Source organism: Setaria viridis, chromosome 5 (genome assembly GCF_005286985.2).
Source record: "Setaria viridis chromosome 5, Setaria_viridis_v4.0, whole genome shotgun sequence".
Lineage (NCBI taxonomy): Eukaryota > Viridiplantae > Streptophyta > Magnoliopsida > Poales > Poaceae > Setaria > Setaria viridis.
Genome location: NC_048267.2, coordinates 28,869,985 through 28,882,228, shown reverse-complemented (window position 1 = coordinate 28,882,228; position 12,244 = coordinate 28,869,985). Strand labels below are relative to the sequence as shown.

General features: G+C 45.2%; 2 protein-coding genes across 3 annotated transcripts; one reads left to right on the top strand and one right to left on the bottom strand.

Annotated features, from left to right (window-relative positions):
- Positions 1-1,693: 1,693 nt before the first annotated feature.
- On the top strand, positions 1,694-7,697 carry LOC117857194 (uncharacterized). The gene is made up of 21 exons (XM_034739709.2): positions 1,694-2,062; positions 3,346-3,425; positions 3,521-3,607; positions 4,018-4,068; positions 4,177-4,294; positions 4,398-4,454; positions 4,557-4,621; positions 4,754-4,837; positions 4,930-4,980; positions 5,071-5,133; positions 5,224-5,279; positions 5,366-5,435; positions 5,520-5,582; positions 5,670-5,759; positions 5,839-5,877; positions 5,970-6,197; positions 6,303-6,388; positions 6,494-6,542; positions 6,642-6,722; positions 6,800-6,893; positions 7,017-7,697. Exons 1-21 carry the CDS (start codon positions 1,945-1,947, stop codon positions 7,211-7,213), a joined length of 1,827 nt encoding a protein of 608 aa, XP_034595600.1. The 5' UTR covers positions 1,694-1,944; the 3' UTR covers positions 7,214-7,697.
- Positions 7,698-8,325: 628 nt separating this feature from the next.
- Positions 8,326-10,866, bottom strand: LOC117857195 (uncharacterized). Of its 2 annotated transcripts, none has more exons than XM_034739712.2 (2): positions 9,568-10,866; positions 8,326-8,795 (listed from the first exon to the last, which is right to left on the bottom strand). In XM_034739712.2, the coding sequence occupies exon 1, from the start codon at positions 10,314-10,316 to the stop codon at positions 9,624-9,626; it is 693 nt and encodes a 230-aa protein (XP_034595603.1). In that variant the 5' UTR covers positions 10,317-10,866; the 3' UTR covers positions 8,326-8,795; positions 9,568-9,623. The 2 variants fall into 2 exon arrangements, with proteins under 2 accessions (XP_034595603.1, XP_034595602.1); XM_034739711.2 differs by having other exon boundaries at positions 8,406-8,789.
- Between the last annotated feature and the right edge of the window lie 1,378 nt (positions 10,867-12,244).

Here is a 12,244-nt window from a genome sequence, read left to right as displayed (position 1 = left end):
CATGCAACAAATCTGTGTAGGCAACCAAATGTCAATTTTCACCGCACGGGGGTGAAGCCTTCAGCATACCAAGCACGGCCAGAAGAAAACAATATATCAGAAGCAAAAGAAGCTTTACTAAAGTCACGTCTGTTTGAGTTTCCTGATAGTTTCTCAGTGTGAAAATTTAAAAGCCCAAACAAACAGCTGAATTTCTCATGCATCTTCTGAAAAGTTAGAAACCTAGAAAAACTGAGTTCATGCGAAAAATTGAAAAGCTCATTTTTCTATTCTAAAAGCTATTCTTGTTTTTTCAGAAGCAAAAAGCCAGCAACAACTTTTCATAAAGCTCCAAAAGCTTTAGCCCAAACAAACATATCCTACATAAAATGTTTTTGGGCATGCGCTAAGTCTGTGTGTGCAACCAAATGTCAATTTTCACAGCACAGGCGTGAAGCCTTCAGCGAATCAAACACAACAAGAAGAAAACAATATCATCACAAAGCAAAAGAAGCTTAACTAAAATCATGTTTGTTTGAGTTTTCTGGCAGTTTCTTAGCATGAAAAATCTAAAAGCTCAAACAAATATAGTGAGCTTCTCGTGCAGTTTCCGGAAAAGTCAGAAATCCGGAAAAGAAACTGAAAAGCTCAGTTTTCTTTTCTAAAAGCTATTTTCGCCTTTTCAGTTTTTAGAATCAAAAAGCTAGCAACAACTTTTTAGAAAACTCTAAAAGCTGTAGCTCAAACAAACGTACCATAAAGCTTATCGTGCCAAAGTCAGCTCAAACAAACGTACCATAAAGCTTATCGTGCCAAAGTCCACAGCTTGAGCTTGGACACCTTCAAAAAGTACAATGCGAGGTAGAAGAGAACAAGTAGATAAAGAGACCTTTTCCAACGCCATAGGTTTGCCATCGTTAGTCCTTTCATTATCACCTATCTATAAAAGCGTTTTCCTACACAGGAAAAACATCAATAAAACATATTGATGTGGGATCTAGTTTTGAAGCTCTTGTTGAAACAAGAGTAATGGCGCAAATGGATTTTTATTTAGATGCCTGGTTATAAAACTACAGCTTTTTTAAACTTCAAAATCGCATGCATGCGCTGGTCTCATCGTCCATTCATTTATCCTCTCTCATGCATGCACGGTGCTTCCTTTATTTTCCTCTACTCCACATATATACGCTTTTGTCTCCGCGCACGCATCGGTGTGGCAGGCTAAATTACGGCCGGCCATGGAAGAGGGGGGCTTGGTTATTTTTGTCTACATGCCAAAAAAGAAAAGGCTGTCTTCTTGTAGGACTAGTAATATAGCCGCGTCCAAAAGGTAGTAATATTGCCTTTTATGCTATAGATATTCTTTCTTTTATGCGTATTAAATTTTTTAAAATCTGAATAGAAGCATTTAATAACGTGATAATGAAGGGAAATTAATAGGATTTTTTTTATAGCAAACTAGAAGAGCTTCATTTTTTTTTGGGAGGCTTTAGACAGGACTCGTCTTTTTTTTAGATCTCTCTGTTTCTTTCTTTTTTTTAGGGTTTTTTTTGAGACGGACTCGCCTGAAGTAGAGGGGTGGATGGGCCTCTGCTGCCTCAAATTAAACCCAAGCCCAAAGTTGCAAAAAAAAAAAGGAAAAGGAGAAAAAATCCGAGAGAAAGAGAGGGATGTGGGCGTATAAATTGCTCCCCGGCAAAGCCCTCCTCCCTCCCTCTCTATCCCCAGCCGCCTCGCCTCCATTGCTCCCCGTTCCCTTCTCCCCATCACCTCCTAAAACCTCCCTGCTCCCCTCACGCCGCGCGCTCGCGTCCACACCACCCGCCCGTGTGTGCGCGCGCGCCCGGACGTGGTCGCCGTGCTGAGAACTGTCGCGCGGGACAGGGGATTGAGGAGATTGGGGGCGGCGGCGGCGGCGGCGGCGGCGTGGGATTTGTTCAGTCCGAGATTCCCGGGCGAGGCGAGATGAAGTACGTCCTGGTCACCGGCGGGGTGGTGAGCGGGCTCGGCAAGGGCGTGACGGCCAGCAGCATCGGTGTCGTCCTCAAGGCGTGCGGCCTCCGCATTACGTCCATCAAGATCGGTACGTGCCCGCCGCCGCCGCCGCCTGCTTATACGAAACGCGCCGCACGCCGTTTTAAAATCTGTGTTTTCGGGTCCCGGAAAGGGCGCGTTCTTGGAGGGGGTTGCTCTGGGGGATTTGGCCCAGGGTGGCTATGAGCCCTTGATCCGTTCCGGCAAGATTGGCCGGCAGAAGATTTGGTTTTTTGGAGCGATTCTCGTGGCGGGGGACTGTGGGTGGGGGTTGGTGCGCGGAGGACCCGGGTTCGTGGTCCGGTTAGGTGAAAAGTCTCTCTTTTGAACCTTACGTTCAGTGCTATTGCCGTTGTATTCGTTGCTGCCTGGGGTTTAGGGGGATGTGGTGTAAAAATGGATGTGATTTTGATGATAAGTTGTCAATCTTGTCTCCTGTGCAGTAAGAGAGAGTTTTGTGTTTCTTTTTCTTCAAAGATTGCCTTGTTATTGGTTGGCACCTACTCTAGGTTACACTTTGGGCAAAGGGGATTTCCCCTCCACCTGATTTTTGTTTAGGAGAAATTATATTTATGGAGGGATGGCACCTTCGTTTGACTTTGCAGTGGTGATTTGGGAATCTTCTGCTTGAGCCATAAAGCTTTGAAGTTTGAACAATGGTGGTCCATTCAGGATTGGTCTAATATTATAGAACCTTGTGATTTTTACTTCACTGGTTGGTGGTCAGCGCTTTGCTTGCACAAGTGCCTATGGCAATATCATCTTTTCTTTTTGAAAAAATAATGCGGCAATTTGTTCACCGTTGGACCAAAAAATATGCCTCTGTTGGCTGTCCGTAAATTGGATTCGGCTCTCAAAAGTTGAGCGTAGTTTTTGGTTCTCATGCCGCGGCCATGGAAACAAGGTGGTGGTTGGAGAAGACTAGGTTTTCGCTCCCATCCTTGTCTTTGTCTTCCAGAAAGCTTATGCTGTGGAGGGCTTGCCTATGCTGATTTGGATATCAGGTGACGCCAATGCTGATTTAGATATTGCCATGTCACGAACCAATGGATGCCAGCTTCGCACAGTGGAATCTTTTGACTTGATTCAATCTAATGTTACATATTTTGTTTGCCCCCTAGTTATTCTTATCCACTACCACCTAAACTCTTCTTTGTTTTTGCTGTTGTTGCCTTGTGACTCTTTGTACTATTGCTGCACTTGTGCATTGATTGTGCCCTTTGCCTTGTAAAATTAGTGGCGGCAAGCCAGCTAATATGTGTTTGAATGCAAGTAGCTTGCACTTGTCTTCATGTAGTTGACATGTTCTCTTTGTATTACCTGAATGTGCAGATCCTTACCTTAACACTGATGCTGGGACTATGTCCCCATTTGAACATGGCGAAGTGTTTGTGTTGGATGATGGTGGCGAGGTATTTATATAGTGATGTGCTACAAAGTCAAATTTTGCGAGGGTTAGTGCATATTAGCCCATGTGATTTAAGTACTGTATTTTGCATTTTTTTAGGTGGACTTGGATCTTGGGAATTATGAGAGGTTTCTGGACCTTAAACTGACTCGGGACAATAATATAACCACAGGAAAGATCTATCAGGTAAGCATAAGCAATTATATTATCTGTCAGGCCTTAACTTGTGATTGAATTTGCAATATAAGAAATGTATTTAAAGTTTAAGCATAACTTTTGTTTGTTAAGTGCATGACCTGGTGAGCTAAATAGCTGCATAACAGCATTTTTCGGCATACTGCAGAAGAATTTTTAAATAGTTGATTGATGTTGATGTTGATATCTTGTACTACATATGGAGGAAAAGGCTGTCCTTGTTGTCTATATGTGATTTGAGCATGTTAATAATGTAAGGGAAAAAAATTATCACAAGGATATAAAATGAGAATGAACATGTCATATATGTGATTTCATATGTGCAGTTTCTTTTCCCTGCATAAAAGACTGCTCTGACTTTTCTTATTTTACTTATACTTTTAATGGTTTATTTATGCCAGTCTGTAATTGACAAGGAGAGGAAGGGGGAATACTTGGGAAAGACTGTCCAGGTATTTTGGATCACGTGATGTGGACTTGCATTTGTTTCATCTGTCTTGGTAACTTCTGCCTTTATTCTTGTTCTAGTGCTGATCACCCAAAACAATTTTGTTTTTAAGGTTGTGCCACACATCACAAATGCCATACAAGAATGGATCGAGAGAGTTGCTATGATACCAGTGGATGGCAAGGAGGGACCAGCTGATGTCTGCGTGATAGAACTCGGGGGCACTATAGGTGGGCATGAGATGTCCTTTATTTTGTATGCTTGATAGCTGTTTGCATTAGGCATTTTAGAGCTGGTTTTCCTGTTGTTTGATTGCCTTGTGAACATCTTCAGGGGATATTGAATCTATGCCATTTATCGAAGCTTTGGGTCAGTTCTCCTATCGTGTCGGTGAGAAGCTTCACACATATTCTGACGCATACAATGTCCATCTTCTGTGAGTGCAGGAGTGATGATCTCACTTCTATGTTATTTTGGTTTGACATTTGGCAGGTCCTGGGAACTTCTGTTTGGTGCATGTTAGTCTTGTTCCAGTTATGAATGTTGTTGGTGAACAGGTATATTTGGCCATTACTTATGTCTTGCTGTTTATTAACTAATCATATGATCTACATGTTATTGTTTGGATAAATCTGCTTGGGCCCACTGACCTATTCTTTATACTCTATATGTGTTGTTTGCTCTTGTAGAAAACAAAGCCTACTCAGCATAGTGTACGTGGCTTAAGGGGACTCGGGCTCACCCCAAATATTTTGGCTTGCCGCAGTACAAAGGTTAATTCTCAAACTAATTATTTTTGCGCGGAACCTTGGTAGACTATGACCTTGCTGAGCACAATCTATAATCTGAAAGTGGTGTTTAACAGGAATTGGAGGATAATGTGAAGGAGAAACTCTCCCAATTCTGCCATGTGCCGGTAAGGGAGCTGTGAACTTTGTTCATACAGAGTTTCATATGCTTTAGCAACTAATAACTCAGGAATTTAATGCGTAGTTGTTTGCTGCAGGCCGCAAATATTGTAACATTGTATGATGTTTCCAATATCTGGCGCATTCCTTTGTTGCTAAGGGTATGCCACATCTGTTTTCTTTGGACTAAGAGTCATTTTCTGTGGTTTTGGAATCCATATTCTGTACTGAAGCTCTTTTGTGCCCTGCAGGATCAAAAGGCACATGAGGCTATTCTTAAAGTTCTGAACCTGGACAGGGTGGAAAGGTTTGTTTCAAACATCTAGGAAGTAGGTTCCTGCAAGATGTGACATTGCTGTGTGGTGGGAACTCATGTATTTATAACATTTCCAGCATATCTCGGGAGCCAAAGTTAGATGAATGGGTTGCAAGAGCTACGATATTTGATGCCCTTCAAGACACCGTTAGCATCTTCTGCCCAGTTAGATCCTTGCTGTCAGTAACTTTTTCATCCTTAGTTTCATGTGACTAACACTGATGATTTCAGGTGAGGATTGCTATGGTTGGGAAATACACTGGCCTATCAGATTCATACCTTTCTGTGTTGAAAGTGAGTTTCTCAGATTGTTCAATACAGTGATGTTTTTTCCTTCCAAATGTGAACTCTGTCTAACTTTGTGTCTCAAATTTGTTACAGGCCCTACTGCATGCATCTGTTGATTGCCGCAGGAAGCTTGTTGTTGATTGGGTTGCTTCAACGGATCTTGAGGACTCCACGGCCATTGAGGTTTGGCAGTCTTCTATTATTTAACATGCTCAGTCTTAAGTTGGTGTCTCATTTTCCTGGCTCTCGCTAAACTTTCCAGGCGCCTGATGCATATAAATCAGCTTGGGACTTATTGAAGGTAAGGAGTTGTTTGATGGAGTTTTAGGATACTGAAACTTGGAATTGTATCACATTTGATTCCTGTACTCACAAGAAGAGCTTTCATTGTAGGGGGCAGATGGAATTTTAGTACCAGGTGGCTTTGGTGATAGAGGTGTTCAAGGGAAAATTTTGGCTGCTAAGTATGCCCGTGAAAAGAATGTCCCATATCTTGGCATTTGTCTCGGAATGCAGATTGCTGTGGTGGAGTTTGCTCGTCATGTCATGAATCTCACTGATGCCAACAGCACTGAATTTGATCCCAACACCAAGACCCCATGTGTAATTTTTATGCCTGAGGTAATTGTTGTGAATTAGACTTACGCTGATTGCCACTGAAATCAGGCAACAGTGAAATGTTTTGTTAGTCTTTACTTATCAGCTTGGAACTTTATTTTGTTTTAGGGTTCCAAGACACACATGGGTGCGACTATGCGCCTAGGATCAAGGAGGACCTTTTTCAAGGTTGCCGATTGCAAGTCTGCTAAATTGTGAGTGGCATAGTCTTTTGCTTAACTCAATTGTGCACCTTTTCAATCAAGTTTCTTGTTCTAGTTTTATCACCTCCCTCACTGATTTTTTTTCACCTTTTTTAGGTATCGCAATGTCACATATGTTGATGAGAGGCATCGGCACAGATATGAGGTAAATATGCCTCTGGATGCTATGAATCTTTGTTGTCTGTTATGATGACGTTCCTACCTCTTGCCTGGTCTTTGTACTGAAATATTGTCATCATCACAGGTGAACCCTGATATGGTTCCGGAGTTTGAAAATGCTGGCCTTCAGTTTGTTGGCAAAGATGATACTGGAAAGAGGATGGAGGTCTGACTTGAACTGAGACTTGTTTGAGCAATTTTTAATTTCGTGAAATTTCTCTTAATAAACTTGTTATTTTCTAGATTATTGAAATACCCAATCACCGATATTTTGTTGGTGCCCAATTCCATCCGGAGTTCAAGTCAAGACCTTCAAAGCCTTCTCCCCTATTTGTGGGTAAGATGCTATCTGAGAAACTTTATATTTGTTAATTTTGAATAAACATTTATGCTGTCTTCATATTTGTGAAATAAGTCCTCCCAAGAAACATATGGAAAATCCTCATTTACGTTTCTGCAGGACTTGTTGCGGCCGCATCTGGGCAGTTGGACAGGGTCCTGCAAGACTGCTGCAATGGTCATCCGGTTCCAGCTAAACATCTTCTAAGCAATGGCTCGTACACTTCTGCAGTTCACCAAAATGGGCATCCAAAGAAGCTTGCCAATGGTCTTTCAAATGGAACATACTATGCCAATGGCAATGGTGTGCATGCTTAGAGCATCAGCGGAGGGCCCCAAGGATTTGCAACTGTTTGCTTCAATTTTGCAGTTCCTGTTGCATCAGTTTTGTCGTGGCTGGCTTAACTATCATCATGGTTGCTCGAGGAAGAAAAAGTTCTTGCCCTCGATGCGGACTGTCTGCAGGGGATAGTGCTCGTTCGGTGGTTTTTAGTGAAGGAACCGAGCTGGATCTCTTTGAAGGCGCGAGATAGTGGTATCCATGTTCATCTCTACCCTCTTCTCTAAAGCAAATAGAGCAGGTTTGGGTCAGAAGAGTTTTTATGCTGTATATCTGAAAGAAAGGCTGAATGTTTTGGTTGCTTTATAGATTTTCAGTGAGTTCTAAAGTTGAAGCTGAGAATGCACTTAAATGGAAGCGTGAGTTTCAGACATTAGGCAGTCTGTATTTGGATATTGGACAGTTTTTTGTGCTCTTGCGCAAATAAGTTAATGCTCGTGACTTTCTGTTGTGCTTTGTTAATCTTCCATCTTGAGTGCTTGATTTTTAATTTTTTTTGGGAGCCACTAGGAACATTACCTGTGCTCTCCTAGTACCTTTTTTTTTCAACATTTTCAGATAGAAATGTTTTTTTTAAAAAAAAACATGCTCCGACGTTGTTCCGTCTATCATTCCGCTGTTAGATTTTGAATTGACGACCCGTATCACTTGAACAACTCTTCGGCGATAGCTTCATCCCATCTTTCTCGTCTAACTCCAGTTCTCCACCACACAGCAGGTGCCGCCGTTTTGTTTGCATGGCTCGCCCCAGCTATGCCGTTCACGGGAGTGCCATCAGCCCGTAACTCGAGGCCGGCGATAGGGCAAAAACTGCAACGATTCAGAGTCGACAAGGGCGTTCGAAAATTCCTGCAATTTTGAAATACAGTGGTACTAGTGGTACGGTGAGGAATGCAGTGCTAATGTTGCCTAATTTTTTAGTCTGTCCTTGTTCCGCTTAGTTGGTATCCCTGTTGTCTGGATGAAGTTCTGCCGGTACTGTGTTTGCCAACATTTTCATCTCGATTCGAAGTACTTTCAGATTGCACGTTTTGCCAGTCTGCCATATTCATAGATACAATATTCTCCGGAGATCAACACAATGAAAGAATAAATGTGTAAATAAGCTGAATATATACCCATATGCTTGTGGGCACAATCCATCTCTTACTTAGTATCCACCGCGTATAGTTCAAAACAAACAACTTCGTAACAAGTTAATTTTCATCATGGAAACAGGTCATGAATACTATGTTTGAAGTCAAAACTCAAAACCAACTCATCTATAAAAAGAATTCAAATCCAACTGCCATCGGAACGCAAAGCACACGAGCAACAAAATTTCAGCCTATCCAAATCTGCTTAGGTACCTATTCTAATTTCTACATACGCCCAATGGCATGCCAGCCAGTGTTCATAAACAAATTATACAGACTTACAGAAGATAAAGGAATCGTCATCTTAGGGAGAATCCTACAAGTCATGCTCTGGGTGAAGTCTGTTCGGGCAAAATCTGTCCTGAAGATGGATCAAGATAGAGTTGTGCAAACCAGTCATCTCTTCCAGCTCATCGACCTGTTACTACACAAAAATAGGCTCGTGTTATTTAATGCACTACAAAAGTTTACTCGCAAAAAAAATGTACTACAAAAGATAAAATTCAATTCCACAAAACTGCAAAATATTGCTCATGCTTATCCTGTTTTGAAAGAACTGAACATATATGAGGTTTTACTGATTTATGATAAGATGCAAGTTTAGGTATACTGCTAGTTTGCAAAGGGAAACAGTGAAAACAAGCTGCATTCTAATGGATCAAGAAATTTGAAGAAGAATCTACTACTGAAAATGCATGGCCTCAATTTTTCCCAAAAAAAAGAGCATGGCCTCATATAGTGCGATTCTTTTTCCTCCCAATTTCGAACAATTCATCCATGCAACTCTTAAATTGCATGTAAATGCAGACAATTTATATCAAAGAAATGGTATGAACTACGAAATTCTGGTGTGAAGACTGAGGAACCCCTCATCAATTCCAACACTGCAACAATCCGATACAAATGTCACTTCAGAGAGCCATTTGACCAATTGTATGTGCACTCATCTATCGATCATGGCTTGCAACAATGTTTTAGTTAATTATCTCTTCTGCATGGCAACACTCATTGGTTATTGGTACTGAATGTGATTGTGTGAATAACTATTATCAATACAAATTGGGTAATGCCAGTCTCAACTGAATTTCTTTAAGTTACAGATTCGTTTTTTGAAAGACCTCTAAGTTACATATTCGTTAGCACTAAATGTTGCCATCAATTCTATGGCAACAATATATGGAAGTTGAAAATCTCACCTTTGCATCCAACACAGTGAAGCACCAACAATGCATTGTTCTTCCTCCTGAAAGGATCAGGGTTCCCACTCCGAAAGAAGTTTGTCGACCAGCTCCACAACCTTGCTCGTCTCCGGCAGCCGCATCGCCTCCTCCAGCGCCCACGCCTCCTCGATCCTGGCGTCCTGCAGCATCGCGTCCCGCACCGCCTCCCGCAGCTCAGGCGAGGGCTGCAACCCGTCCGCGGCCATCTCCCTGAGCGCGGCGAGCGCGCCCCTGGGGTCCTCGAGGCGGCAAAACCCCGCGACGGCGGCGGCGTAGGTGGCGGCGTCGGGCCGGCGAGGGGAGTCCGGGCGGCAGAGCCACCGCAGCACGGAGGCCGCGTCGCGCGCGCGGCGCTGGGAGAGGAGGCTGTCGAGCAGCGGCGACGCCAGCGGGAGCGGCGAGGGGCGCGCCGGGTGGTGGCGGAGCGCGGTGAGGAGCGCGAAGGCAGCGGAGAGGGTCGGGAGCGAGGCGAGGTGCGCGGCGAGGTCTGGGAGAGGGAGGCGCTGTATGGAGCCCGGGAGGAGGAGCGCGGCGGAGAGGAGGCGCCCCGCGGCGGGGACGTGGCCCGCGGAGAGGAGCCGCGGGAGGAGAGCGGAGATGGTGCCGAGCTCGGACGGGGAGAGCGGTCCGGGCTGGGGCTTGGATGGCGGCGGCGCGGCGGTGCAGATGCCGCGAAGAACGCGCGGGAGGGCGCCGCCGAGCGGCGGCGCGAGGCGGGGAAGCATCGTGTTCTGGGCGACTGGGCCTGGCTCGGGGCCTCGGGGGCTGGTTCGGGGAAGGGAATGGTACAGGCCGTGTGGGCGGCCGTCAGATGGACGAGCCACGTCTCAGATTGAGCAGAGGACGGAAAAAACAATCGGAGAAGCTCGTCACTCGCAGATCAAAAGCACGGTGTTATTTGAACGCCAGTCCGGGCCCAGATAGCTCCGGACCTTCTTTCTACAAACACTTCTGGCCCACCTTGCGACCTGAAATCGTGTGCCTGTTCCGCGCCTTCTACGATAACCAGCTTGATCTCGATGGCCTGAACCGTGTCCATCTGTTTCTGATCCCAAAAAAGGAGGGAGTTCGCCCTGCCGATGACTTCCGGCCTATTTCCCTGCAAAACTGCCCCCATGAAGCTCTTCTCCAAAGCTATGTCCAACCGCCTGCGCACGGCGATCCCCCTCCTTATTGATCACAACCAAACTTGTTTCATTCATGGGCGCACCATCCTTGAGAACTTCGTTTACGCTGCTGACCTTCTAAGCTGCTGCCACAAGACAGGACTCCCCACTGCCGTGCTTAAACTGGATTTCAAGAAAGCATTTGACTCTGTCGCATGGGACAGTCTCGACTGCATTCTGGCTGCTCGGGGCTTCGACACTAGATGGAGGACATGGGTTTCAAACATCCTTTCCAGTGGGAAAACTGCTGTTATGCTCAATGGCGGTTGTCCTGGGAGATGGATCACCTGCCGTCGCGGGCTCCGCCAGGGCTTATCTATTCATCATTGTTCCTGATGTTCTCCAGCGACTCATCCAGAGAGAGGCGTCACATGGCCGGCTGGCACATCCTCTTGATCCCACCCTTCCTTGCCCTGTTCTCCAATGCGCGAACAACACCTTAATTCTTGTCCGAGGAGATCTCCAGTCTGTGACTAACCTAAAGAACATCCTTGACAACTTCTCACTCGCCACTGGCCTCCACATAAATTTTCACAAATCCACTTTCGTCCCTATGCACATCACTGACGACGTTGCTAACAGTATGGCCTCGGTTCTGGGATGCCCTTTAGCTTCCTTCCCTCAAACTTATCTTGGGCTCCTGCTCTCCCCTCACAAGCTTCGACCATATGATTACCAACCTCTGATTGATTCCTTTGATCGCTACCGAGTCTCGTGTTGGAAGGCGCGGCTACTCAGTACTGGAGGCAGAATCACCCTAGTCAATGCAGTTCTCAGTAGTCTGCCTTTTAACCTGCTAGCTAAAACTGTTAGAGAAATCCTTGATGCTAGACGTCGTTCCTTTCTTTGGACCGGAACCGACTCTAGCACTGGCTGTCAATGCCTCCTCCCTAGACAACGCGTCTGCCGCTCGGAGCAAGGCGGTCTGGGTGTGAAGAATATGGAAGAACAAAACAATTGTCTGCTCCTTAAACTCATCCATAAACTTCACGACGCCACCTCTCTCCCTTGGAAAAACCGGTACCTTTCTCACTCGTCCGGTGGCCTCAACAACGTCCTTGATGGATCTTTCCTTGATCGTCTCGTTCAGGAAGAACTCCCTCGGTACTGTGCCCTGACGAAAGTGATTGTTGGTGACGGACACTGTACTGCCTTTTGGCTTGACCGCTGGATTTTCAATGATACTCTAGCGGAAACTTTTCTAGCTCTTTTCTCTCACTGTATCCGCCCTCACGCCACTGTCTCTACTGTTTTGAGCGCGCCCCTTGCTACCCAATTGCGCCCTCACCTCTCAACGGTCGCTGCTTCTGAACACCGCGTTCTTTCTGATTGCCTCCTCGCGATCACCCTCCATGCCACTCCTGACTGCCGCCTTATTTCCAATGATAAAGCTTTCTCTGGTAGTGGCGCCTACCAACTACTCCACCAAAACAACCCAGCGGCCCCTGATGCTTATCGCCTGTGGAAAACCAAGCTTCCCACGAAAG